Source organism: Colius striatus, chromosome 9 (assembly GCF_028858725.1).
Source record: "Colius striatus isolate bColStr4 chromosome 9, bColStr4.1.hap1, whole genome shotgun sequence".
Taxonomy (NCBI): domain Eukaryota; kingdom Metazoa; phylum Chordata; class Aves; order Coliiformes; family Coliidae; genus Colius; species Colius striatus.
Window position 1 is genome coordinate 5,141,357 of NC_084767.1, and position 27,998 is coordinate 5,169,354.

The following is a 27,998-nucleotide window of genomic DNA, read 5'->3' on the forward strand; positions in this document are numbered from 1 at the left end:
ACTTTTTAGTGCAAGTGAGATTTGATGAACAGAAAAACGGATTCTTCTCCAGGTTCCTCTGGTTTGTTTTTCGTTTCAGAGTGGCTGTTTTTCTGGGGTGAGGAGCAGAACCAGTGAGTCACTCTCCACACCAGACTTTTTCAGGCCGCTCATAATTCCGGACACACTTGTAATTAATTTGAAAGTAAAAGCTAAGCGTTAGGGCGGGGGTTTGGTAGCCTGACGGGGAGAGAGCTGCCGCCGGCTGCCCCTCAGTCTCCGGGGCGGCCCGGCCCGCCCTGGCCCTCTGCTCCCCTCCCCTTCCCGGGCGGGCTCCGCGCTGCGCCGAGGGGCGCGGCGGGGCCGGCCCTGCCCGCCGCTCCCGGCCCCTCATCGGAGGCGAGGCGCAGGGCCGGGCCGGCGCTACAGAGCCGCCGGGAGCCGCCGCGGCCGCTCAGTCGCCAGTGCCGCCCGCCCGAGGTGCGCCGGGAGCCCGCGGTGAGTGCGCGCCTCAGCGGCGCCTCGGGCCAGGGGAGCGGGCGGGTCTCGGGCCGGGACGCAGCGGCAAAGGGGGCTCGCTCTGGGCCCGCCTCGGCTCCCCACGGCGGGCTCCGGCTCGCAGCCCAGCGTTACGGGGCGGCTCGCAAGACGGTGCCTCAAAATAAGAGGAGAAAACAACCGAAAATGAAAGTGAGGGGATGAGGAGGAGAGGGTTCGCTGCCGGAGGCGGGGGTGGGCACGGAGGAAGTGGTGCTGATAGGGAGGGTGGAACCCGGCGTTGTACATTTCACTCTCCTGGAAGTGTGAGTGTTGTCTTCCGAAGTGATACATACAAGCTCTCAGCAAAACTCAGGAGTATAAAAAGCGAGCGGATTTCTTCTTGCTCCGTGTTCTTCTGGCAGTTTTTACATTTCATTTAATTAACCCCCCGGTGTTTTTGAAGCAGCCCCATGGGCGGTGCAAACCCTGTGCCTGGCTCTCGGTCCGGAGCCTGGCGGGGGCGGGCAGCGTGCCCTGGGCTGGCAGCCGCTGCCCGAGGAAATGCCTGTAGGGCAGCACTTTCTCCGCCCGTCCTCGCTGCCCAGACACAGCCCTGCAGTGTTTTACCTCCACTAGCTAGTAAGTCCGAAAGGAGGATTCTAACTTCGAAATGGCTTGGTGAAAGTCCTGCTTAGCAAACTGTAACAAATCCGGTTTGGATGGAACCTGCTGGAATGCTGTGCGAGGCTGCCGCCGCGTATCTTCAACAGGGATCCAGCTTTGGGCAGGGCAGTGTAATCGTCGCCATCAATGTTACAGAGGTGAGCTGACTTTCATGGAAGGGCTGGCAGCCAGCTGGGGTGCTGACTTCCATGGGACCTTCCCCAGAGAGGTTGGGGGCTGTGTGAGGTTGGTGGGCAGCTTCGCTACTGCTGCAGCTCTGTAGAACTGCCACGTGAAGTAGGAAGACATCAATTATTTCACGTAAGCAAGACTTTATTGTCCAGCTTTGATGAACTTGAGTGAATGGCTGGTGATTGTTATGCTGACAGTAAAGTAGCTCCCACATGTATTGCCTAAACGTGGTTAGCGGGGTATGTCATTTTATGGTGCTTCGTAAGGTTTCACTATTCATATGGTTTTTAGTCTCTTGCTGACGTTAATGGTTGTAGCTTGAACGTTTTGGTGGAGGATGTTAAGGATTTTCTCAAAAGCCTGAATTTTCTTCCTAGGTATACGTAGGGCTGTTCCAATTCCTATCTTGGTGTTATCGTGGCAGTATTGAATTTCCTTGTTTCTCCTCAACAATTAAGAGATTGTTTGGAAAAGGTCGTTGTCCAACAAGAATAAGAACAAAGGTCTAGTTATCAAAATGCAGTGATATGCTTTCCTTTTATACTCCTAGGGTGAGATTTTCCAAGGACCCAGAGGTAGTAACCTACGTCAGGTTTAGTTTGGGGGAGACTTGGATTTCTGATTCACCTGCTTCTCCTTTACATCTCTTAGAGACATGAACAGTTTTTTAATGTTACACGTTTCTGCATTAGTTTGAAGTGTATGCAACTTCTCATATCTAGCAGGTGGGTACGTGGGGGTGGATGGCGGTCATGTACAGTGACGACTCACACACTTAAGCTTAGAATACAACTTGAGCTTGTAATACGTTATTTCAGCTGGCGAGTGAGCTTCACAGTCCATTTTTCTCTTACCGTCGAGGTGATTGTGGTCTGCGACAGAAACAAAGCCTGAATCAGCCAGGCCCTGTACTGCAGGTGGTGATTCCCCAAAGGCAGGTGCTAGGCAGATGCTAGCTCACCTCTACTGTGCCACAATAAAAAAGGCCCAGATGGCATCCAGAAATAGTCTGTAAAAGTCATCGCATCCCAAGAATGCAATATGTCCCTGTGTATTTGTTTTACAGCAGTCACTTGAAAGCGGAGAGGTACTGGAAGGTTCCTCACTTCTGTGTTGTAGTCTTTTTCTTTGTATGTTAAATAAAGTTTTGTGGCAACCAGGCACCTCCTGAAGATCTTCCTCAGGCCAAAAGGAGCCATTTGGACATGCAAATTAAGTTGTATTTCAATAGCATCGTTCAAAAGAAAAAATAGAGTAGGTCATTTTCCCAGTTAAACTTACAGAATGTCTTTCTGTACCCTGAACCAAAGGGCATTTTTATTACATATTGGGTTTGTTTAAGAACAAAATCCAGTTTTACTAGGCAAACTTGGGATAAACTGTTACAAAAAAGTAATACAGAGCAACAATTTCAGGCAGAAAGATGAAATGGGTGTTAGAAATTGCATCATTTCCTAGCGCCTTGACATCCTAAGAGGCAGTGACTGTGTGATGAAAGGCCCTTTTCATGCCACGTAGGGAAAACTGCCACGCAGGTCAACACAAAGATCCAGTGTAGGCTCAGATTTTAGTAGCCAAGAAGATTTTTACTTAGAATCTTTCTCTACTGTGTAGACATGACTGAAGAAACCCCAGGTATCATTTACTAAATAGATGTTTTATGGTCTTGTACAGACCTCAGTTGTAGTATTTGTGTTCTGTGTTGGAGTTCCCTGGCATGTTAAGGAAAATTCCCAGGTTTGAGTGAGCTGCCTACAAGCCCTGGATCAGAGAGAGGGGAATCATAACTAAAATCTCAGAAAACAAACTCCTTCAAGTAACTTGCTACTCATGAAAGTAATCTAGGGTGATTTCCACCTCCCTTCAGCTTTTAGTGTTGATTTGCTGAGCTTGGGCTGAAAAGCTTCTTGATTTATAACTCTGTGCTTGTGAAATGCATAAAACCACTTAAGCAAATCCATTCTTACTGTGTAGCATTTCTTATATTGTTTTTTGTATGTGCTGTAAATAATCCCTGAGCTGACTTGGCAGTACTGTACAGGTGGGTGAGATTAAGTATCTAGAAAGTAGGGATGTGATCCCTGTGTGATCCTGAGTATGTCACTTCTTGCAGTCCACTTTTCCTCATTGTAAAGATCCTCATTCTTAAAATAATTCTAAAATGCTGCTGGAAGGTATTAGCTAGGGGAAGTTGGTCATTATGAGGTTCTTGTAGGTATGTGGTACAGTAATTCTGAGTAGCCAGGAGGCTGTAAGATAGAAGTTTGGAATAATCAAGAAGGAAGGTAGACAAAACTGACACACTTTCTTCTCTTACCTTCTGTTGAAGGTGATTGATTTGTCTTACAAGAATGGATGTAGAGACAAATAAATAGATTTTGAAAATGTAGCTGTTAAAATGTATATAAAAGTTCTCAGCAGACTTGTCTCTGAGTAGAGGACTCTCAGTTCTCCAAATTACAAGGGCCAGGACCAAAAGAAGGCCATAGATACCAGAAACAGGACTTGAGTTGAAACTATGGAATTTTCCACTCAAATCTCACCTAACTCAGCAGTGCATTAAAGCTTCATTTTTGGGGTGTTTTTTTGGAGTGTGGCATTCCCTAAGCAGCTCCTTTGTCTGTGGTCACAACAGCTGCCATGAAGAGACGTGTTCTCCCCAGGTATCCTTAGAGCTATTCTCATCTTCCTATTTGCAGGCCACGCTGCAGACCCCATGCATGGTTCAGATGAATGAGACATAGAGGTGGAGGTATGGGAGGATAGAACAGGGCAGAGGCTGGAGAAAAGCATTCACGTGTGGCTAGAAACATCTAGAGAACGAGGTGTAGGCATTAATAACCCTGCACAGAGCATGAGAGTTGGCAACGCTGTTTAGTCTGCCCTGGCAGTTGTGTGGACCATGATATCTAACAGGAATCATACAGCCCCAATCATTGGCAGACAGTCCATCCCTCCTGATGCCGTTGTGCCATCCAAAGTTTTGGAGCTGGGGAGGTGCTTCTGAAACACAGCTCCCTTTCAGCAGCAGCACAGCAACAAGCTAACAGAGTGTTAGCTGTGTTCGGTTGTTTGTCTGGCTCTGTAGTGAATGAAAAGACTTTTTGGGAGCCTCAGCGTGGAGCAGAAGATAAAGTGCAAACTTCTGCCTCTATCTTCTGTTGGCCACCTGTCAGCAATTGTCCTGTGTGTTGACTTTAGATAGCCCTGTGCACTCTCTAGTCTGGTAGCTCTGGGGAGAGGCATGCTGTAGTGTAAGGTGGAAGAGTTGGATTATTCAGATTGCTTTCCAGTTTTTACCTGGAGAGAGAAGCCAGTCCGAACCATTAAGCATTGTATCTGCTTCTACTCTTGCATGGGTTCCTTTGGCATGGTTAGGATTGTTTGCTTAGGCTGTTTTAAGTCAGTAGGGACCTGGGTTGGTGTTGTCTTTCTATCTGGAAGAGCTGAGGTAGTTCATGCCTGTCTGAGCTAGCAGACTGCCAGAGGCATGGCTGTGTTTAAACCATTATATAGGGCTGATGCAGGGCACGCTGGATACCTCCCTATGACAGCATCTCTCATGGGGTGGAAGAATGGAAATTGGCTGCTCCAGCCAGCTAGGCCAAGGTCTAAGAAATGGCATTTCCTCTCTGCATAGCTGTGGCATCAATGCCTTGTAGTGGGCTGACTGCAGGAGAAATGGGTAGTTTAAGCACCACACTTAACCTCACTTATTTCATTTCACACATGTTTTTGAGAGGCTCACACTGAAGTACAGTAGTAGCAGCAAATGATTTATAGCAGCTTGTGAAATGGGCATTAAATGAACAGATTTTGAGACGGACTCTTCAGTGGCATCTTCAGCATTGCTAGCTCCCAATAGGAACCTGGTAGTTAATTCAGTCATAAACATTGCCTAGAACATGAGTTTGGTTGATATTTGCACTGCACAGAGAAGATGTAATTAGTACAAAAGGGCTATGTTGTTATTAGCATTCCAGGACTTCAAGGGAGTGTTCAAAAGAGAAACCTCAGAGGCTATTTGGGGTTCTGCTGCTGTCTCTGACCTTGACTCCACCATTGTACCAGGAAAATGAGTTTCAGGCTGAAATTTATGAACTTCAGTGTACTAGTAGTAGCAGGTATTGTGGCTGAAAGAGAGTTTTCTGTAGGATTCTGGATGCCTTCTTGAAACTAGGGGTACTGTATGGATGCTGGCAATCATCCGTACAGTAGGTGTAGGAAGTTTAACTCGGACTTTGCTCTTTCACATTCAGAGACTATGTTTCCAGTATTAACTGTGCTTTGATATAATCACCTTGGTTTACTGTTTGCAAGCAGTTTGTATCAAAGCACATCCTAGCAGAAGTGTTCCCTTCTGTTACTGTGTTTTCCACCTGTCTGTGTTGTTTTGTTCAGGTGGAATTTACTTGAAATGCGTGAAGAGCATTCCTTGCTGTCGCTGGCTGAAATAAAGCCACAGAGTGAAGACTACATCTTCTTAAATAACAAATATTTACAGTTTTTGGTGGGTGCAATTACTGCATTAAAATAAAATGTAAACCAAACCTAGACCAAACTGTGCAATGCTGGAAATATACTAATTGTAGTTAATTTTCAGCAACTAAATTGAAATGACTAATAGACTACTGTGTCTATCTTTGCACGGTGGAACAGGTTGCAGATAGTGATTTTTATCAAGGAGGCCTCCCAGGGAGAGAATGCTGCTGCATTCTTTTGCATTTCACAACAGTGTCAGCAGCAGGTTTATTCCACAGTATATCAGCTTCTGTCCTGGGGAAGGATTTAGTAGGGAGGCTGTTTCCAACTTGGCTTGGAAACTGCATTCTGTGTGCTGAACCAAGACTTTTAGCCCTTGCTTTCCATAAGTACTCTGTTCACTCTGTTAAAAAGTCTGGTGTAGCACATTCATTCATGGTTTAATGTAAACGATCCTTCTTTGTGTTTCTAGGGAGTCCTTGAGATGGCAGCAATGGCAGAATTCAACAACATCCCCCCAGTGACTGAAATGCCAGAAGGAGACGATGCTAAACGCAGTTTCCATCACAGAATATTCTTGGAACCCCAAGAGAAGAAGAGGAGCATGAAGGCCCTGGTGATTAAGCAAGCAAAGAAAACTTGCAGCTGTACTCCAGCCAAAGTTAAAGATTATGTTTTCAATTTCTTTCCCTTCTTGCAGTGGCTTCCTAAATATAAACTAAGAGAGTACCTACTGGGAGACATAATGTCTGGTGTGATTGTGGGGGTCTTATTAGTCCCACAGTCAATTGCCTATTCTCTCTTGGCTGGACAGGAGCCTATTTATGGCCTGTATACATCTTTTTTCGCTGGCATAGTTTATTTCCTCTTTGGAACCTCCCGCCACATCTCAGTTGGCATCTTTGGTGTGCTTTCCCTGATGGTAGGAGAAGTGGTGGATCGTGAATTACAGCAAGCTGGCTATGACTTAGAGCCAGCTGTGCTTGGGGTGCTTGCAGATACAGCAGCCTATGAAAACACCACAATTGTGCCTGTGAATCAGACGTTGCAGAAGCTGCTCTGTGATAAAAGCTGCTATGCAATTGCAGTAGGAACCACCATGACCTTCATAGTTGGAGTTTATCAGGTAAGAGGAGGTGGACAAACAGGTATTCTGTGGAAATGGTTTAGATTCTTCTTTAGGTGATTGTCCCCATGAACAGCCTGCTGGGCTTGCATGTGTCCTCAATCTGCAGCCCAGGGGAGTGGACACGGAGAACTGGAGGTCTCCAGTTACTGTGGTGCAAGAAACTCCTCTGTGTCCCCTCTGTTTATTTTAATAGCATTTTGTGCTTGCATTGCTACTCTGCTGGGGACTTGAAAAGACCTGCATGTAACCACCTGCTTCTTTCACAATCTGCTCACCACCTTCCTCATTGTAGTCTGAAGCCCTTTTCTTTCTTGCTGGCTTGTAGCTTAGGCCTCCATTTCATTGGCCAGAGTGCAGTGTGTTGGCTTTTAAGTCCACACTCAAGTAATTTACCTTTTATAAAAAAATAATCTGGGCAGTAAAGTTATCTCCAGTTTCTTTTTATTTGTCACTGTGCTTGTAAAACTTCGCTGTCTGCCCATTCAAAGCCAAAACAATGCCACTGTATTAAAAGGATACTGCTAAGACAGTAACATAGATTTGAAAGAAACCTTTTAATTGTTACCATACTAAAATATATTGCTCAACAATATTTCACTACTCAGTCTGTACTTGTTTCCTAGAAATCACTGCTCACTGAAATTAAAGCAAATGTCTTTGGTTTTAGTGTCATTCATTAACCAGGATGGATTTAGTTGTAACCACAGTGCAGAGCTGTGGCATTTCAGTTTGTGAGCTCACATTCATTTGTTCTTACGGTGATCTCTACGATGGTAGCTAATGAGACTGTACAGGAGCAGAGAAGGAAACACACCTGTGATGCTCTGAAACACTGGTTTTAAGTGCAACTCGAGACTTTTTCACGTCCTGCCAGTTAGTGTTGAGTAATTTCCAAAATGCTGTGGGCCTCCTGAGGTACAGTGGCTTTTGTGTTGCATCACTGTCAGCTGGGTGCAGTTTGGGAGTCATGAATTGCACTTAATATTCTTTGCAAGTACAAGTACAATTAAGTTTCTTTATGTGAAGATGACAGGTTACTTTATCTGAAGTCCCTCTGAACATGAGGCATGTTCTGCTTGCTGTCTCTCTGCCAGCTTACCAATAGGTCTTTACATCCTTAAATATGTTTGTTCTTATTGGAAGGTCCAACCAAAATCACATATTCTCTGTGTTGGAAACTGTACAGTCAAATCACAAAAGCAAGCCTGCTCACACCAATTGCTCACAGCATAACTAAATAAGCCAATTATTGCTAATGTTTTACAGTAGAAAAACCTTGAGTTAACTCAATTAACAAGGCTGTGAGGAAGCATATTTCAGAGCTGGGCTCTGAGCCAATGTCCAGTCAGTCTGGGTCCCAAACCTACCTTCTCTTCAGTTCTGCTTTGCAGTTCTTACGAGGTTGCCATGATCCCAGCCTTCTTTATTTTGCCTTAACTATGTACTAGGATATATCAAATTGACAGTACTTAAAATTGTATACCTGGAAGTTCTGGCCTACAATCTTCAGGTAACAGTGTAGACATCCCCATTGACCAGCACAGGGGATTAAAGGGTTTCTAGCAAACAGCTGTGAGGAGATCCACGCTCCATTTGGCGTGAAGGTTGATGGGGACGAAGGGACATTTACCACGTGTGAAGATGCATGAGTAGAGTAGATGTCCATAAAACCAGTCATTCCTGTGAAAGAGCACCAAAGATGTGTCATTCATTTCTGTTAATGCCAGTTGAATGGACAAGGCACTTGGAACATCTCTGTTTGGATAATCTGCATCACAAAAGTTTGCAGCTCATATTCTTCCTGAGTCAGGTGCACCAAACCTTACACGGTGCAGAAGACAGCTGTTATGCCATACCCCGTGGTTTTATTGCAGGTTGTGAGGTCCAGTGTAAGACAGACAACTAAAGAAGTTGTGGATCCCTGCAAAGTTCACAGAGATTGTAAGAGCTTGAGAGAGAAATGGCAAAAGTAGCCAGTCTTTCAAATGCTTTTTTTCCCCTGTCAGGGTAACTAGAAGTTACAACTGAAAAGCCTGCTCTGAGTTAGAAATGCATTTTGTTTTAAGTCTGGTGCACTGAGAGCAGATGAATGCTGGAGACTTTCTCCATGCTCAGGCTATGTCTTCTCTTCCAGGACCATGCACAGAGTTTTAGGGTTTTTTTTTAACCCATCTTCCTCCAGAGCCTCACAGTGATGACATCTGCAACATTTGTGTCCTAATCTGTTCTCTGTGGTTGATTCCTTCCAGGTGGCCATGGGTTTCTTTCACGTTGGCTTTGTCTCAGTGTACCTCTCTGATTCGTTACTGAGTGGATTTGTCACAGGTGCTTCCTTCACTGTCCTAACTTCACAAGCCAAGTATATCCTGGGCCTGAACATTCCACGGAGCAATGGCATTGGCTCCCTCATAACCACGTGGATAAACATCTTCAGGAACATACACAAGACCAACATCTGTGATCTCATCACCAGCCTTTTGTGCTTTCTTGTACTTATACCAACCAAAGAGCTCAATGAACGTTTTAAGTCCAGGCTCAAGGCTCCAGTACCAGTTGAACTAGCTGTGGTTGTAGCAGCTACTCTGGCATCTCACTTTGGGAAGCTGAGAGACACTTACGGCTCGAGCATTGCTGGACACATCCCAACTGGGTTTCTGCCACCTCAGCCTCCAGAGTGGAGCCTGATTCCTAATGTGGCTTTGGATGCTATCCCCATAGCTATTATTGGCTTTGCCATCACCGTCTCCCTCTCAGAGATGTTTGCCAAGAAGCATGGTTACTCTGTGAAGGTCAACCAGGAAATGTATGCCATTGGCTTCTGCAACATCATTCCCACTTTCTTCCATTGCTTCACAACGAGTGCAGCTCTTGCTAAGACTCTTGTGAAGGAGTCCACAGGCTGTAGGACACAGATATCTGGCTTGATAACTAGTTTGGTAATCCTGCTAGTCCTCCTTGTGATTGCACCTTTGTTTTATTCCCTTCAGAAGTGTGTCCTTGCTGTCATAACCATTGTAAACCTCAGAGGAGCCCTGCGCAAGTTCAAGGACCTGCCAAAGATGTGGCATTTGAGCAGAGTGGACACGGTGATCTGGTTAGTTACCATGGCAGCCACATCACTCATCAGTACTGAGATTGGTCTCTTGGTTGGTGTTTGCTTCTCTATGCTCTGTGTCATCTTCCGAACTCAGAGACCGGAGGCACCGCTGCTTGGCTGGGTGGCAGAATCCGAGACCTATGAATCCCTGTCTGCTTACAAGAACTTGCAAACCAAGCCAGGAATCGTGGTGTTCCGTTTTGAAGCACCTCTGTACTACATCAACAAAGAGTGCTTTAAATCCACCCTGTACAAGCAAACTGGGGTCAACCCAGTCTGGGTGAAGGCAGCAAAGAAAAAGGCAGCCAAAAGGATGCTTAGAGAGAAAGAAGTGGATTCTGGTGGCAACCAGACCAACATCTCCGTGGATTTTGTCTCTGAACCTCTTGGGTTTCACACAATAGTGATTGACTGTTGTGCAGTACAGTTCCTGGACACAGCAGGAATACGCACGCTCAAAGAGGTCTGCAAGGACTACAGGGACATAGATGTCCAGGTACTACTGGCCCAGTGCAATCCTTCAGTGAGGAGCTCCCTGATCCGAGGAGAGTTCTTTAAAGAGGGGGAGGACCACCTTCTCTTCCACAGTGTGCACCAGGCTGTGGACTTTGCCTTGGATGTACAGGGGCACGATGGGACCGGCACTTCTAAGAACTAACTTTGGAAAGGCAGCAAGCTGGAGCAAAGCCTGGGAGAAAATGGCTGTGGAGCAGTATGTCTATGCAATATATATATATATGCACTCAGATAAAAAGAGACAAGGTGGTTGTTAACACACTGATTACTGTGCAGTCTGTGTTGATGCTTTAAATTTGCCTGCTGGATATAGTAATTCAATAGGTGGCACCGAATGAAGGTGATTCTTAACTTGATTATGGCCAATCTGTGAATCTTAAGATGGTTGTTCATCTCATTTCTCTTCTTTCTAAAACTTTCCATGTCTCAGTTCCTCTCTGGGTTTTCATTGTCAGCACTGAAGTTTCTATCATAACCCTGTCCTTACGGCTGGGACGGGATTTTGAAGTTACCTGGACATCTTGTCCAGACAAATCAAGAGAGGCAGCTGGTATCTTGTCCCTCATTTTTGGCATTGCTTTTCCATATCACTCCACCCTTGTGTTTTCAAAGGAATTGTTGATGGTATCTGTGATTTTGTAGCCTCCTTGAATTTGATACAGATACAACTTTTATTCAGAGGTGACTGTTTAGAAGTCTGATTCGTGCTTATGGCCAGTCATTTGTTTTCCTAACGTTTAGGAGCTCTTTAGAATGTGGACATTAGGTAGGGAAAGTCTCTAATCCTTGAATTTCAGCAGAAAACAATGCCTTATAGTCAGTTTTGTGTGACAGGCAGACAGAATCACAGGCATCAAAATAAGAAGGGCTGAATAGATTATCCACCATCTGTCCAAATTTGTCCATGTCAACACTAACTACATGTGTGGATGGAGCTTTTATTGACCTTAGGCCCTTTACGTGGGCTCTATCGTGGATGTTGTATAACAGGGATAGACAACCCAAAAAATACAGGCATTAGGAAAGGAGCCAGAGGAAATCTTTGCTGAAAGTTCTTTCACTGTGTTAGTGAAAACAGAACTTTGCACTTTGATTTTAAATTATGCAGAACAGAGAAGAGTGCTTATTCTTCATCCTGAAGTGCAAGCACTGGGTAGGGAGAGGTGCTCTTTTCTAACACCAATAGAATACAATTATGAAGGCAGAACTGAGAGATGAACAGTTTTTACTGAGTACTAGCTATACATAGCACACAGTACATCCTTGGAAGATGGTGGAGTCTCCCAGGAGAGTTTGTCGTCTAAATTACAGGCTCTTCACAGCTTTCAAAAGGGAAAAGGTGCTGTATGCAGACAATGTTCTCATCTTTAATCATGCAAAAATAATGTCAGGAGTAAAACAAAGGAAAAAATGCAGTATGAATTGTGAAATGTTTTCTGAACAGACATGTATTTTGAGTTTAGGAATGTTATCTCTTTTTTTTTTTCTGAGTTAGGACCAGTAACTATTCTTTTCTTCTTATGAGAGCTGCAATGTCACATATCACTTTAGTCTAAGAGGTGGGACCTCAAGAGAAGGATTAGAAAACAGCAAGATGAGTTCCAGGACCTGGCAGCTTTCATATGTTAACTGAACCTACCACATGTTTTAGGACATCATAGCAGTGTACAGATATACTGTGGGAGATGGGGGATGGTTGTAGCATATATTGAAAAGGAGCACGAAACTCAGATTTCTCTGTGTTTTCTCTGTTCTAGAACTGGCATTGTTAAGGAAACAGGGCTCCAAGAGAAAATGCTAAAGCTTCTGCAGTAGTCAAACCCACAAGTATTGTTCTTTCTCAGCCTTAAGGCATGTTTATATGGGGAGATGAATCCCAAACAGCTACTGCCAAATTTTCTCTCCTTTTTTTTTTTCCCCTGCAGTAACCTCCCATGTGAAATTTTTTGTTCTGGGCTAAGAATCCTTTATGCAGTTTGGATAATTATAATTACTGAATTGTTATTACCAGGGTGGATTAGCCTAAGCCCTATAAAAGCTGTGAGTGTGGTTACCACCTCACAGGGGGAATGAGCACAGGATGGAGATTACCTTTTAATTCCTCACTATACCTGTTCTGGGTTGAGTTCCCATTCAGAACCCCCCGGGTTGGTGTCAAGAGATTGCTGTGACAGCTGGGTGCCAGCTTGGGAAGGCTTGTCACTGTGGGGGTGGTTTGTACTGAGCTTTTCACCAGAGGTCTGTTTGTGCGGGGCCACTGACACCTGGCTGGTGTCTGGGGAGCCGTGCAGACCTATACATGTGCATTCAGCTGGTGGCAGTGCCATGGCCTGGGGGAGTCTCTTTTCAGCACAGTTTGGTCCCTGAAAGCATCTCTAGAACTCTGAACAAAAGCCTTGATACCATTTTAAAATGCTGATTGTAATGAGTATTTCTCAAGTGAGCCAAAGGTTGCTAGGTGCAATGCCTGCTTGTCAAAGCCCTGATGAAAAATCACAGCACAGCAAATAATGAGCAGTGTAGTTGTTACTGCACATGTTCCTGCCTACCTGCAGCTACTTATTCTCACTCCTTTGCCCCTCAGATGTGAGCAGCTGCGAGGCAGAGGAAGAATTAGCAGATGGCCAGGAGACTTCCTCTGAGTCAGGTCAGCTACAGGTAGGGTAGAAGTAGAAACTGCTCTGGATGATTCTTCCCTCTTGACACCCACATCTCTGCTCTCCTGTACTCTTTCTGTGCTGCCTAGGTGGAGATTTTTTTGACCTGTGACCCTATACAAGTTTGTGTAGCCAAATTATAGCTGAGAAGAGGAAAATAACAATTATTAAAAGGTGTTTTTTCAAATCCATTTCTACTCATGCCAAGAAGGGAGGAACAGCAATGTTACTTCCAAGAAATACACACTTTCCTCTGCTAGCAGGATGCATATTTATAGCTCTTGGGTATTTGTTTGCATAAAAGCACAATAAAAGAGCCATAAATTGATTTTTTCCCCAAAGAATTAATCTAGATTACAGATAAAAGATGGACTGAAGTGATTTATGCTTAGCTAGAGCACATTGTAGTTGGCTTCGGTGCTGTTTGTGCAGCCACAACTGGCAGTAGTGCCTCCAAATTCCACTTCAATCAAAACACAAGAAATGATATTAAAATGCAACAGCAGAAGCAGCCAGCCAGCCTAAAGGACAACTTTTGATGTTCTTATTTAAGATCATGTTGAGAGGTCATAATATTAAAAAGCCTGTGTTAATGCACACAGCTATGGGTAAAAGGGAACAGAAACAAATGCCATTTGCCAGAGAGTTGGGTATAATAGAGAGTCCTTTGGAATTGACTAAAGATTGGATTCATGGCTGGAATTTCTTAAAACAGTGGGTTTTCAGCCCTTTTCCTTTTAGCCTAGAATAAATTTTGGCAGAGAGGTGAATCTGATTTAAGCCTACTGGCAAGAAGCACATTTTGCTTGAGTATGTTTATGGACCCTTTGGAAGTAGTTCAATTTCACCTTTAGCAATCAGGGACCACTGATTGAAAACTGTTGCTCTAAAGAATTTGTTTTTTAAGGGAATCTCATATATATACACACTTACATATGTGTGTACATATATATCTCCACACACAGCTTTTGCTGCTGTATGATGGATGCAGCAGCTCTGTATATCCAATGATACTTGTTTCTGTCCTGGAGAGGGCTCTTCTGCCGCCTTCTGTTTTAAATGAACAGTAGAAAACACGTACCAGGTTTCATATGGGGAAATCTGCTGTACCCACTGCCTTCTAGGCCTTCCCATACCCCTGCCTCACAGTTTAATTTGTAATCTATAGGAAGAGAGAATCTCAGAATGATTGGTTTGTGTTTATGCATCTGTCCAGAATAGGAACATTCATCCCAGGTGCAACCTTCAAAACCCCAGGCCAGGCCGGAAGATGGTATAAATCAGTTGATCTCCATTCCCAAGTGTACTAATCAGCAATTATCAGTCTAAATGAAGAATTAGGAGATCATTAGCACATTCATTAATGACAACAACACAGCATTATGGAAATTAACACTCAGAGTCTCAGCCACACTAAAGACTTCTGGAAATGTAAGTAGTCTCCTGCTAAATGTCAGGCTCTTTTTAATGTTTATTGCTGCTATAGATAGTAGTGTCAGTTCCTCCCAGTGTGGCATTTGCACCAGTAAATGTTTTACTTGTGTGAATGTTTTGACACTGAAGCAATGTTCAGTCCACTTTATAGACCAGGCAAAGGTACTGCAGTGGGGCACATGGTGCTTGTTTTTGATTTATAATGACATTACCAGCCTTAGTCTTGTGTGATTTAGTGATCCAGATTTCCTTGTGAGCTGTTGTAGGTTCATCTGCTCCCCTCTAACTCACTCCAGATCCACCTCCACCTTCTCGATGCTTCTTTCTGGGTGTTGCTGTAAGACCTTGCATGTGGTTGACTGTAAATAGAAGAATCATTGCCTTTATGTATGTTGTTACTACCTGTCACCTGCTACTCAATTTTCATGCCAGACCTTTTGATAAAGCTAAAGCTTCTGAAAAGAGAGTGTAGTTTATCCCCCAAACCCCACTGGTCCTCTGTGTGCTGGGACTGTGGGCAGCTGGTGTGTTCTGCCATGAGTGTGCTGGAGCCTGAGCCCAGTGTGGGGCTGTGCCAGGGTTTGTGTAACTGCAGGAGTAACAGTACTACCCAGGAATGACATTAACCCAGAGGTGTCTGTTGGGGCACTGTGACACTGTGTTACGTAGCCATGTGCCTTTCTCCATAGTGAGTATAATAATAACACAGGACCTAGTTTCTGCCCAGTGCTGCTGCATGAGTCACTGTCCTGAGTGGCATATGTAAGGGATTCCATGCTTATTTAGTTTTATCTAATTTTAATGGAAGCCTGCACGAGGCTCTCCCAGCCTGGGCAGCAGAGCTTCCATGGCTGCAGTGCTCCTTCCCTTTGGGCTGCAGTCATGAGGGGAAAGGTGCTCTCTCTTGGGGAAAAACACAGCCTTTGCTTCATATCCACTCCCTTCTGCTGGCTGGGGTCAAGAGACATTAAAATCCACTGCTGATGAGCGTGAGGTGCAGAGGTGAGGTATTGCAGGCAGGAAAGCATCCTACCTGCCCCACCAGGGTTTTAAGCTGGTCAATACTCAGCTGCTGAGGTCAGCCATGAACTCTGCCTATGCCAGATCCTAGAGATAAATCTTACTGGTGGGGTCCAGTCTTTCTGTGGCCAAACCTCCCTCGAGAACACCGCTTCCCTGGATATCTCCTTGGGTCCAGTTCTCTGAACCTTTCACCCAAAGGCTGTGCTAACTCACTGTCCCCCACCATGCTTAGCTACCTGCTGTCATCCAGACTGCTGGTACAAAGGGCTTCTGAGAGGTTGAAGTGCAGGACTACCTGTGCTGGGCATGCAGCAGGGATCACCCAGGCTCAGCAGTGGCACAGCGAGGAGCATGGCTGGGCTATAGGAAGCTGCTGGTCCAGAAGAAGATGTACAAATTGGAACAAGAGGCAGCCCTTTGAGGGTGAAACTCTTCAGGCAAGCAGTTTGTTTCAGGGCATTATCTGATGTGGGGCTTTTTTCCCCCACATGCTTTTGGGAAGGTGAACAAATGATTGAGGTAATGGACACGGTTTAATTCTTTTTACCAATAAGGCAAAGCTCATGAAGCTGTGATGCAGACAGCAGTCATCTGCTGCTCAATCCATACCAGGTGCTTTTATCTCTCTTAAGTTATTTTGCTTTGCTGAGTCTCAGTATAAGATACCATTGTGTGACTTCAATATTGATGTACCTGTCTGCACTAGAAGGGCTTTGCACTTGTACTATGCTGGCATAGATAAAAGCAGCAGTGTCTTTAGTGCAGACATTGCATGGTGAATGACCTTGTTAACTCCCAAGAGTTACTTGTGCTTGATTATCATGTTTGTAAGCTTTTGTAGGATCAGCTGCTCATGTGTAAAAACTACCTGATCTTTACAGTTTCAGTCAAATTCCACTTGAGGTGGAACTAGTTCTGAATCCTGCTCTTTCTTTTGAGAAAGCGAGGCCTCTGGTTAGGGAAAAAGGCAAATATTGTATCTATTTCATAGAATAATTAGTACCTTTCTCTTTTATTTTCCATATTGCTATTCACTAATGTGCAAATACAGAGGAACTGTTTCAGGATTGGATAGAGAATCAAGTCTCCATTGAGTAAATTTACTGCCAAAAACATTGTAATTCCAGCTCTGAAAGCACTTAGCTCTTAGTCTGACTCCCAGATGATCTCAGGACTCCCCAGGAAGAAAGGAAGTGAAACATTTTGCTGGACTTAGGTCCAGTTCTTTTGTGTCTTATTTTTTTACATAAGGAAGTAAATTTTATCTATATTTGAAATGCAACTGAAACATGATTAAGGAAAGGTAAAGCCTCACTTTTTCTGAAGAGCACATGATGTTTTGAGTTCATGGGACTCTCAAGTCCCTGACCATCATCTCTGGCATCTTGATATGTTCTGGGGGATGATTTTTGACTTATTTAAAATGCAGAATAATTTGAGCTACATGTGAGAGTGTCTTTTAGAATAACCAAAATGACAGATTTTGCCTGGAGTAGGTTTTTAAAGTTGGGGAATCAGTTCAACCCAATGACCTCAGGAATGGAACAGAGCATTGGTCGGCTGACCTAACCAGTTTACAAAATCCTTGATTTGATTACAATGTGGAAAAGTTGTTTACTATGTATAAAAGCTTGTCTTACTCTTTACTGTGACTGATCTGTGCAGTAAAACCAAAGTGTGTTAAGGTTTCCTGCATTGGGGTGGTGGATTGGGAGTGCTGGGTGGGGTGCTTGCTGGCACAGACCTTGCCTTGTGCCCAACCTGGGGGGAGATGTGTTGCCATTGGCCCCTCATTGAGTGCTGTGCTCACTGACCAAACCTTTGTCATGTAAGTTGTGTTTTGTCAATCATCTTCTCATGTCCTACTGTCAGCTATGGGATATAGCCTCTGGATGTTGTTGACTGTCCTTTGCACTCCCTCTGTTAGATCTGTATCAATTGTCATTTGAAAATGCTGATGTGCCTTATTGTAGATTTGTTAGCACATGAATTTTCTGTCATATATGGGCAAATCTTTGGGATCTATCACCATTAAAAGACGATTTTTATGTGTTTTCCTGTTGTCAGACATATGCTTGGTACCTTAAAAGATGCTGCATGATAAGAAAAGATGCATCCATGATAAGAAAAGCCCCAGGTATTTGAGCAGTGAGTCCCTTGTCCCTGTTTCTCCAGTGGACTGTGCCCATCACAGGTGTCAAACACCACGTACACACAGCTGTGTGCCCTGTTCTCCTGTGCCGAGTCTGGTGCCCATGGAGACAGGTATGGAAGCTTCCTGCCAATGTCAACCAGGGCACTGGGTGGTGACACGTGGCCAGCAGCAGACCTTTGCTTCCTCCTGACTTTGGTGCCCTGTGCCACCCTGCTGCAGTTTGTCTCCTGGATAACACCATGTCGTAAGCGATGTGGAGGCGATGATATGACGAGTGCCGGTGAGCAGCACCCTCCTGTGGGCTGGGTCCATATTCCTGCAGTGCCAGAAATGATGAGATTTGGTTGGGTTTGGCACTATTTGCACTCTACAATATGTGTAGCTACAATGCATGGTATTGCACGTCAGCCTTACAGAATTGCTGCAAGTGTATTTCAGGGTTATTTGGTGTAACAGCTTATGTGACTTGGTCAAGTCGTGGCCAGTTAGAGTCAGAGCAGAAATGAATGCAGCTCTGGGCAGTTACTGTGAGCATTTTCTCTGCATAAATGTCCTTGAGTTATAAAAAAGATTTTCCTGACCTAGCACAGCTCAGCTTTTACCTGAGGATGCTTTTTACCTTAGGAGACCTCAGTGCACATGCTGTAGGTTTTGTGCTGGTGCCAAGAGAGCAGTAGGAGCACTCCATTATGGAGAATGTTAGCAGGAGCTTTCCACTCCCTTGCAAAGCGTAGGACAGCCATTGCCTTCAGCATAGTGACTCCAGTTCCTGCTGATACAGACTTGAGATAACTGGCTTCAGTCACCCTTTACACGTGCTACTCAAGGCTCTACCTTACCTGCTGACAACTAATTCTCACCATACAGTCTCCTGTAGTAGATGAGGCCCCACAGCCCCGTCTGCTGGATAGTGGTGTGGTAGAGGCTGCTTGGGAAGGGTGTACCAGGGGGTCCAGCCTATGCAGAGCCCTCCCAGTACCTGGTAAATAGTAGCCTAGAGCTTTCCTGAGCACTTACACCTGTGTTACAACTTTTGGAGTGCTTCTGTGTGAAGCTTCCTAACCCTTTTTCTCCAGCACGATGACTACCACCACACACTGTGACAGTTGTTGTGTGAAAAAGCTTCTCCTGTTTAAAGTCTAATAGCAGAGCTAATCTTTTCATATAGCAGGTAGTTGGAGATGTGCTGTGGTTTCTGGGCTTCTTACCCACCTGCTAGAGCATCTTTCTGTCCTGTGGCTTAGAGATGTGACTTCTGTAGGATCCCTCTTTTACTGCCTTGGTACATGAGGAGCTGGTGTGGGATGGCTGCTGAGAGAGCCCAAAGCCTGACATAGAGCCTGCTGTGCTGTGGTGGGAGACAAGTTGTGTTAACTGCAAAGAGGGTGACCCTGAGAGCCAGCCAACAGCTATGGGGAAAGCAGCTTCCCACCAGCATGGCCTCAGTGCTGGAAAGGGCTCATAGGCAACCACACAGGTCAAGCCTGAAACAATGCCAAGTAGCCTGGGCCAAATGCCAATGCAGTATGAAACAGAAATGCATCTCCCTGTTTACTTCCACTGTATTCATCTGTAATTAATTTAATCTGTTTACAGAGCCATTATAGCATTTTCAGTTATTAGCTTGGTGATCTGGAAATGGGTTGTAAGCACCGGACACTTTCATGTTTTTCCCTGCATGGCAAACAGCAACAAAGCGCTGTGAAAGTTGGCAGGGAATCATTTTCACCCTCCTGATAAAAACTGGGACTGCTCCTCAAATCTTCTAGCTAATGTACTTGGAAGTGCTGGGGGAAGGAATTGTAGCAGGGTGTTAGTGGAGCAGAGCCAGCCTGCAGTGTCCTCCATAGCTGGACACTTGAAGTGGGGTGTATGACCTCTGTGGCCAAAGATGCTCTTCCAAGTCCTCTTAGATCTGCTACTGCTGCACTGAATCTCTTTCCAAGGACTTATGCTCTATCTCACATCTTTCAAAATGCCCTAAAAAACATTCCTTGCTTCTCTGTCTTCATGGCTCATTGCTGGAAGCGAGCAGTAGTTTACATAGATGCTCTTTATCATCATTTCTTTGTAGGTTCCTTGGTCCCTCTCAGACTTCAGAGTGGCATGGCTGCACAACCGTGTGCAGCCACAGGGTGAGTGACACTTTGGGCCTTGTATCGTGGCCTTTATCTTGGCCTTGCACATTCTGCTGTGACCTCTGCACATTGACATAAACTGCAAAGCAGCAGCAGGCTGTAAAATCTATTTTCTGGCATCACCTAGCGTACTGCTTCCACATTCTCTGCTGTTATCTCGTGCAGACATGTGAATAATTACTTTCCAAGAAACCATCAGAGAGGTTCTGTGCAGCTTTGTTGTCCTCAGGTGCTTTTGTTTCATTTTGCCATATCTCAGCAGTGGGACCAGTTCTGGGCTTGTCTCCTTTGCCTCATTTTTCCCTTTAAAAGTGTGAAGTTTTGCAGTTGTCTGCATCTTAAAAATTCATTTCCAAGTGGAACTGAACCAACAGCCTTCCAAAAAGACCGCCAAGTCCCAAATCTGGCGGGAAGGAAGAGCATCTCTCTTGGATACCTGGCACAGTTCACTTTTTGTTTAATAAAGTTGATTGTGATCTCAGTAGCTGTGGAGCAGTGGGGGGCAGCCAGATATTGAGCCAGACTGGACCACGTACAGAGCCAAGACATTTGGGATGTTACTTGCAAGGCTTCCAGGAGCCAAATAGTCATAAGTGTGTTTGCAAGTCTTAAAGCACGTTGAAAGTCCTTGTGCAGTGCAGTTAGCTGTGTTCCAAAGAAAACTGGAGGTGCCAGCTTGTCCTGTGAAACACAGTGAGGCATTGACACAGCAGCAGACTCGAGGTTGTTGTGTTTGCCCATTGCAGAATGCCTGGGTAACAATCACAGATCCAGACAAGGCTGTGATTTTTTTCCTACTTTGAGAAACCCAAAGCACCCCACTACTACCTCTTGTAGCTGAAGCTTGGAGTCCCACTGCTCTGTTTCTCATGGGCTGCAATGGCTGTTGCATAAATGGATGTTACATCGCTCACATGCCATGCCATCAATAACAACTTTGGATTTCAAGCTTTCTGCTTGTTTTACAAACGGTGGGTGCTGTGTTCCTGTCCACACTTGCATTGTTTGAGCCGATACCATCTGTCCAACCCACCTTTGCCCAGAATGGAGCCCAACAGTTCAGTGAGTTTATAGTGGCAATAAAGAACAACTCCTGAAGATGCATTTGAAAACAAACAATTTCAGCAGTTAGCTGTAGTGACCTTGCATTTGGAAGGTGGTGCAGCCTTAGCCGCTCAAGGTCACATCAAGTTCTGTTGTGGGTTTCCTATTTTAGCTGTCTGCTATACATTTTCTAGAGCAAATGTGAGATGGTTGCAGTTGCCACCTCTGCTTCACCTTGTACAGCAGAAGCAATTTCAGAGTCATGCACAGGATTCAGTGTCACCAAGTATGTTCTTACATTTGATCTGCCAGGGTGGAAAACATAACATGTCCTTTCCTCAGTGTCTACGGGCTGAATTTCCAGCACAGAGAGAACCAGGTAGAAGCTGCTGTAGCATGAAGGCTGACAGTTTCAGAGGTCAGCACAGAGAACCAAACACATGGAGAGGCCAGCTGGGACAAGGAGCTCAACAACCTAACTGCAGGGAAAACAAGGAATATTGTTGAGTATGCAAAGGCAACTGAGACTGTGAACACAACAGAGGGGGAAAACATATGTAGGGAAGGCTTCAGACTTAATTGAGAGGATAGTCACGTTTACAAAGGATGGCAGGGGAGGCACGGAGGCAGAAGAGGGAGAGGTGGGAGAGGTGGAAGAGCACGGCTGTATTAAGGCTTACCAAGCTGTATCAGGTGATAAAGGAAATCCTAACAAATAGAAGAGCTACAGAATACATAAGTGAAGATGGGAGCTGGAATGAAAAGCAGCAGCAGGCAGCGAAGTCGGGGTGGAGGTTAAAGGCAGCCTAGATACTGTCACAAATGGAAGAGGCGCTTTCTCCCATTTTCATGGGTGACACATCAGAGATCCAGAACTGGAAATCAGATGAGTTGTGCTCAGATGTGCTTCATCCCCACAAACGAGCTGACTTAGAAGATCAGCTTGGGCCAGCTCCTCAGTGATTGACTCACTGGTTCTTCAGGGGCTGAATTTCAAGATGAAGGAATCACACAGAAAATGGAAATTTGGGTCATTTGCTAAGAAGAAGATGGAAAACAAGTGAGTAGAGACAACATCGGGCAGGCCAAGATATAAAATGAACTGTAACTAGGAAGGATTATAAAGCATATGAAGGGATAATCTTTTAAAAGACAGGAGGAGTGACAAGTTTGAGGGAAGATACAGGCCACGACTGAAGGAAGGGAAAGGGGAACTTTAAACAGATGCACCTGAAAATACACAAGCTGTGGAGGAGTGGCAGAGAATAAAAAAGTCATGTAAATAGATAAATACAGAGAGCAGCTGTCTCTCCTACCATGTGGGCTCATTTTTTCCTGCTGGCAGAGAGCACTGATGTTTCTTATTTATTTACCTCCATTTACTGAGATACAGACTTCCTCTGATGAGATAAATGTAGCTCGGGATGCTGATCTTCCCCTTCATTTCCCTCAGGGTGTCTCCCCAGCATCTAAATCAAAGCCATGTGAAAATGTCATCTCGCCATACCCCACACCATCTCTCCAAACTCTGTGGGCTCTCAGCCCCCTCCCCAAGCCTAGATCACAGTCAGTGCCAGGAGCAGAGGCAAGGGCCAAGACTGCCAGGTGTTTATCTTGCTCCACGGGGCAAGGGCATCTCCAGCAAAATCTTAGAGACTAGGTCAGTGGAAAAGAGATGGAAAGAATGAGGTGAGACTGGCAGGTGGGAGTGTGTGCTGGGAGGTCTGATGTAGATTGTTGGCATGGATCACAAGGGCAGAAGAGTTACAGCTGGTATTTAGGAGGCTGCTGTTTCAACTCAGGATGATGAGACATTACCTTTTTCCTGCCCACTAATGCAGTTGTTCACCTTCACCTACAAAAGAAATGCAACCCAGCACTTCACTGAATTGTGCTTATTTCTGCAAAGCAACACGCCTGTTCTTTGTCTCTAAAAGGGACATCCAAAATATAACCTGCAGTCAGTGTAGACATGAGTGTATGAAGGTGCAGGGCAGCCCTGTGGAAGTGTCCAAGCAGGGCTGGGGGCTGGTGGCAGCAGGCTGGTGGCAAGGCTGCCAGGAAAGAAAAGTCATTCCAGAACAAGTTTTGCTTTTTGTTTGTTTTCTTGGAACAACAGCTTGTCCAGAATACGTGAAAACCTACATGGAGAAGCCTGGCAGGACTCAGACAACGATACTGCCTCCGTTCTGGGAAGTGCAGAACTGTAACACCCAGAGGAAGATTGCTTTGCATTGTTTCCCTTGTTTAGCAAACACATCTCCAGATACCAGCAATACTGTTATCTGGCAGGAACACTCCTCTAAACCCCTTGAATCATTCTTAATGGCCAGAATAAGTTTTCATCAAAAATACTCTCCCAGAACGATGTTTGTTTTCAAAACACAGCTCTGGTTGGCTGGCTGCACCTCTCATCAGCTGGAGCGAGATAAAAGGGACAAGATCCCTCAGCTGGGTAACTCAGACCTCTTCTCAAGGGAAGCAGCACTTGGTCCAGAAGGAAGGCAAAGGAAACAGGTTAGCAGTTGGCAGCCTTGTGTTTTCCCTGTTTGGTGTGTGCTGTGAGGTGAGGAAACAGGTCTGTCTGCAGGGGAGAAGCTCCAGGTAGTGGGAAAACACCTAGTGTATCTCCTTGCAGACAGAGGTAAGAGGTTTGTTTTTGGACTAGTGATGTGAAACGAACCCGTAGTGCAGGGGAATGGGATTTCTCATCATCACAGTCTAATTTCTGACCTGCAGCCACTCTAGGCCTCCTCTCAGGAGATTTGTGTTTTCTCTCTGTGTATTCAGTTTTGACAAAAGGTACATTTTGTTGCTGCTGCTGCAGTTTGACTGAAAAATTTGGAGTAGCTCTGGTCAGTGTGTATGTCACTGCAACCAGACTGAAAGAGCAGGATGCTTTCTGTCTGCAGACAAAGCCCCTGTGATGGGCCTGTTTGATGCAATCCAGCAGTGTCATTGACAAATTTGAAATGTATTTGTCAAATGACCTCCTTTCCCTACATTTGACATTCCTAAAGTGTCACTTTGAGTATCTCACCATTTTCATACTAGTTCTTGCTTAAGTGGATGTGTTGGCAAGAAGCACTGAGGTTCCTGAAGAAGCCTTAGTTTCAGTGAAATAAAGTGGTCTGATCTTAACCCATTCTGGTGTCTCATTTCAAAGCAAGAGTTACATTAAGAAGGAGCACAGAGGTCTTTGTAGCTCTGTCTCTGATGTAGGCATCTGTGCCAGCGTGAATGCAATTTAACACATGGTCTCAGGGTTGTGGTTATCCAGGTCCAGAAGTGAAAATGAACAAATCAACCAGCACCACAGGAAGGTGCTTTTCTGTTTGATTTGTCTGATCTGTCTGAGGTGATTTCCCTTTATTTATGTATTTATTCATGTAATCTCCAAGAGCCTTGGAGCTGAGCAAAGCACATGATGTACATGGCTTCACCACCTCATGTCTGCCTGCTCTTCCTCCTTAGCTCTCCTGGTGCAATGGAGGACATATCAAGCCAGAAGTCAGGACAGGACAGAGATGTGCTGAGCTCCCGAGCACCCGAAGAGAGTCCTGACAATTTTGTACATGTCAGATTGGAGGAGTATGAGCCTGCAGACTTCAGCACCAAGGATTTAATCCTTAAGAAAGCCCGAGAGGTCTGCAAGTGCCATCATCAAACCATCATCACCTTCTTCTGTCGGCTGTTCCCAGTGCTGGACTGGCTTCCCCGTTACAACATCAAGAAGCAGTTGCTCGGGGATGTCGTGTCCGGGCTCCTGGTGGGGATAGTTGCCATCCCTCAGTCCATCTCCTACTCCCTCTTAGCCAACCAGGATCCCATCTATGGAATCTACACCAACTTCTTCTGCAGCATCATCTACGCTGCCATGGCCACGTCGCGCCATAACTTCGTGGGCTCGTTTGGCGTGCTGTGCCTGATGATCGGGCAGTCGGTGAACCGGCACCTCCAGCTCGCGGGCTACAGCGACAGCAGCGCCAGAGTCTCGCTGGAGGGCAACTCCACCTCCTCCAGCAACTCCACCGTCTCCACCAATGGCACAGAGGCCTGTGACAGGAGCTGCTATGCCATCACTGTGGCCCTTTCCTTAAGCTTTCTGGTCGGTCTTTACCAGGTACAGATGTTCACTGTTGTGCTGTTTCTTCTCTGTCCTTCCCCTGCTTAGGAACTTCTCTGAACTAAAGACCTCTGATCTTGGTTCACACAAGTCATGAGAAACCTTTCCTGACATGCCTAGACCCTGGCACTTTTGAATCAAATGTAGTGATTTAGAAACCTCTAAACACGGCTGAATGGGGGGTTTTGTTCCTGCCATGTGATAGGCCAGGCCCTGGGACATGTCTGAAACATCCTTTAGGATCAGACATGGCAAGGGAGGAGAGGGAACTGTTAACCACCTTCCCACCTCTCCATGCCTGGACCTGGGCTGACTCCTGGTGAAGGTGAGAGTAGGTTCAGGGCTGGCACGAACAGCCCTCAAGGACCCTGCCACCAGCAGGGCCTCCTTCTAAGGCCATGTTCCCTGGCAATGCCCCTACTGCCTGGGCCTGAACAACTTGAGGCTCTTTCACCACAACGACTACAGTTTAATGCATCGCTGGTTTTATCCCACCAAGTGATGATATGGCTGGTGCCTAGAATGTCAGTGTTAGCTATACTTACTGCTTGTAAGGAGACAAGAACCTTGTAGGCAGCTTTGCATGGCTTCTAGCTACAGATGAGTCTTACAGGTAGGTCTCTAGTTTTCCATATTGCAGATTAACTGCTGGAGACGTCCTCTTGCCTCACACTTGAATGCTCAGCATTAGTGGAAGCAAACTGATATGAATTGCCAGCTGCCTGTCCCAGCCCTTCTGATTGATGCTAAAGGTATGGATGGCTTGCTTTTCAGATCCTGCTGGGGGTTTTACAGCTGGGCTTTCTGGCAGTCTACCTGTCAGAACCTCTGCTCAGTGGCTTTGTGACCGGCTCCAGCCTCACCATTATCACCTCGCAGGTGAAGTATCTCCTGGGACTGAAAATACCTCGTCATGAAGGGGTGGGATCCTTCATCCTGACCTGGGTTGACCTTTTCAAATACATCCAGAACACCAACATCTGTGACCTGATCACCAGCATCGTTGCTTTGGCCATCATAGGGCCTGTCAAAAGGATCAATGACCGGTATAAGAAGAAGATGAAGGCCCCATTCCCCATAGAGCTGCTGGTGGTCATTGTAGCCACAGTAGTATCTCACTACTTTAACTTTGAAGAGCGATACAAGTCTGAAGTTTGTGGGGATATCCCCACTGGTTTCAAGAAGCCCACCCTACCAGATATAAACCTGTTTTCCACCCTGGCAGTTGATGCTCTGCCCATTGCTGTTATTGGCTTTGCCATGACCGTCTCCCTGGCAGAGATCTTTGGCAAAAAGCACAACTACGCTGTCCGTGCCAACCAAGAGATGATTGCCATCGGCATGTGCAACCTGGTCCCTTCTTTCTTCTACTGCTTTGCCAGCTCTGCAGCCCTGACCAAGACACTGCTGAAGGAGTCCACAGGGACCCAGACCCAGATCTCTAGCCTGGTTACTTCCCTGGTGCTGCTGCTGGTGCTGCTGTGGATCGCCCCGCTCTTCTACGCGCTGCCCATCTCCATCCTGGGGGTGGTCACCATTGTCAACCTGCGGGGCGGGCTGAGGAAGTTCCGTGACATCCCCCGCATGTGGCAGCTCAGCAAGCTGGACACAGTGGTGTGGTGGATAACCATGCTGTCCTCCACACTGCTCACCACCGAGATCGGGCTCCTCGTGGGCGTCTGCTTCGCTCTGCTCTGCATCATCTTCCGCACGCAGAGGCCCAGGGCCACGCTGCTGGGCAAGGTCAGCAACAAGGAGATCTATGAGGACCAGTCCGCTTACAAGCAGCTCAGCAGTATCGACAACATCAAAATCTTCCGCTTTGAGTCATCCCTCTACTATGCCAACAAGGACTATTTCAACACTGTTCTCTACCAGAAGACTGGGGTAAATCCTAACCTGTTGGCTGCTAAGCACCAAAGGGTAGAGGGCCAGGCAAATGCAGACACAGGCAACAGCAAGAGCTTTTTTGGCATCAGATTTGGCTGCATGAAGCCTGTCAAGAAAAAGACTGAAAAGGCTCCAGCACATGCCTGTCACCCCTCCATAGATATGCACACCTTAATCCTCGACTGTGGGGCAATGCAGTTCATAGATACTGTGGGTCTCTCGGTGCTAAAGGAGACATATCATGACTATAAGGAGGTTGGTGTCCAGGTGCTCCTGGCCAACTGCAACCCTTCCATCCGGCACCGGCTGCGGGAGGGAGGCTGGGCTGCCGAGGCAGACAGCGGTGGTCAGGTGGCTTTCCACAGTGTCCATGATGCTGTGCAGTTTGCTGAACAGCAGTACCACATGAGGCAGGAGGACAGCAAGGAGAAACGGAATGCTCTCCTGGCCTCTGAAGACCTGAACCTCCAGACGTCTTTGTAGAGCTGTGTGTGAGGAATGATTTCCCATGGGGATGGGCTGGGGAGCAGTTTCTGAGCAGTGGGAGCATGCAAAAAAGGAAAAGACTTTGATGAACTGTCAGCATCTGGCATGGGGCAGAAGGGGTGGGAGCAATGTGGATTTCAGGAAAGGCTGACTACAGGTCAGTCATCCGACATGGGGACTCGTCCCTTCTGCTGAGCCAGCACAGGCAGCATCCCACTGGCCTTGCCTCTGTCACTCAGGGGTGAGCCCTTGCTCTGGGCTGTGAAGGGTATGCAGCATTGCCAAGGACCAGGATAGCTTTTCTTCCAAGAAACACAGCACCAAAGATACGGTGCTGAAGGGAGCTCTGGCTCTGGCAGCCACTCGGGAGCCCAGGGATGGGAGACTGCTGGAAATAAAGTGCATGGAAAAGGAATCCCACTGGTGCTGCTCAAGAAGACGTTTTCTTGTGGTCAAAAGATTATTTCAAATGTATTAAAGAGCATGGTGTGCCCAGCTGCTTGTAGG

At 46.0% G+C, this 27,998-nt stretch overlaps 2 protein-coding genes across 6 annotated transcripts; both read left to right on the forward strand.

Annotated features, from left to right (window-relative positions):
• The first annotated feature begins 373 nt into the window (after positions 1-373).
• Positions 374-24,511, forward strand: SLC26A2 (solute carrier family 26 member 2). Of its 5 annotated transcripts, none has more exons than XR_009819307.1 (4): positions 706-1,280; positions 6,269-6,922; positions 9,175-10,734; positions 24,464-24,511. XR_009819307.1 is itself a non-coding variant. In XM_062002918.1 (3 exons), the coding sequence occupies exons 2-3, from the start codon at positions 6,281-6,283 to the stop codon at positions 10,678-10,680; spliced, it is 2,148 nt and encodes a 715-aa protein (XP_061858902.1). In that variant the 5' UTR covers positions 374-477; positions 6,269-6,280; the 3' UTR covers positions 10,681-17,687. The 5 variants fall into 5 exon arrangements, 3 of the variants coding, with proteins under 3 accessions (XP_061858902.1, XP_061858899.1, XP_061858901.1); XR_009819306.1 differs by lacking the exon at positions 24,464-24,511 and adding an exon at positions 13,123-17,687; XM_062002918.1 differs by lacking the exons at positions 706-1,280; positions 24,464-24,511 and adding an exon at positions 374-477 and having other exon boundaries at positions 9,175-17,687.
• Positions 24,417-27,994, forward strand: LOC104551566 (sulfate transporter). The gene is made up of 2 exons (XM_010200272.2): positions 24,417-25,112; positions 25,890-27,994. Exons 1-2 carry the CDS (start codon positions 24,417-24,419, stop codon positions 27,486-27,488), a joined length of 2,295 nt encoding a protein of 764 aa, XP_010198574.2. The 3' UTR covers positions 27,489-27,994.
• The last annotated feature ends 4 nt before the right edge of the window (positions 27,995-27,998 follow it).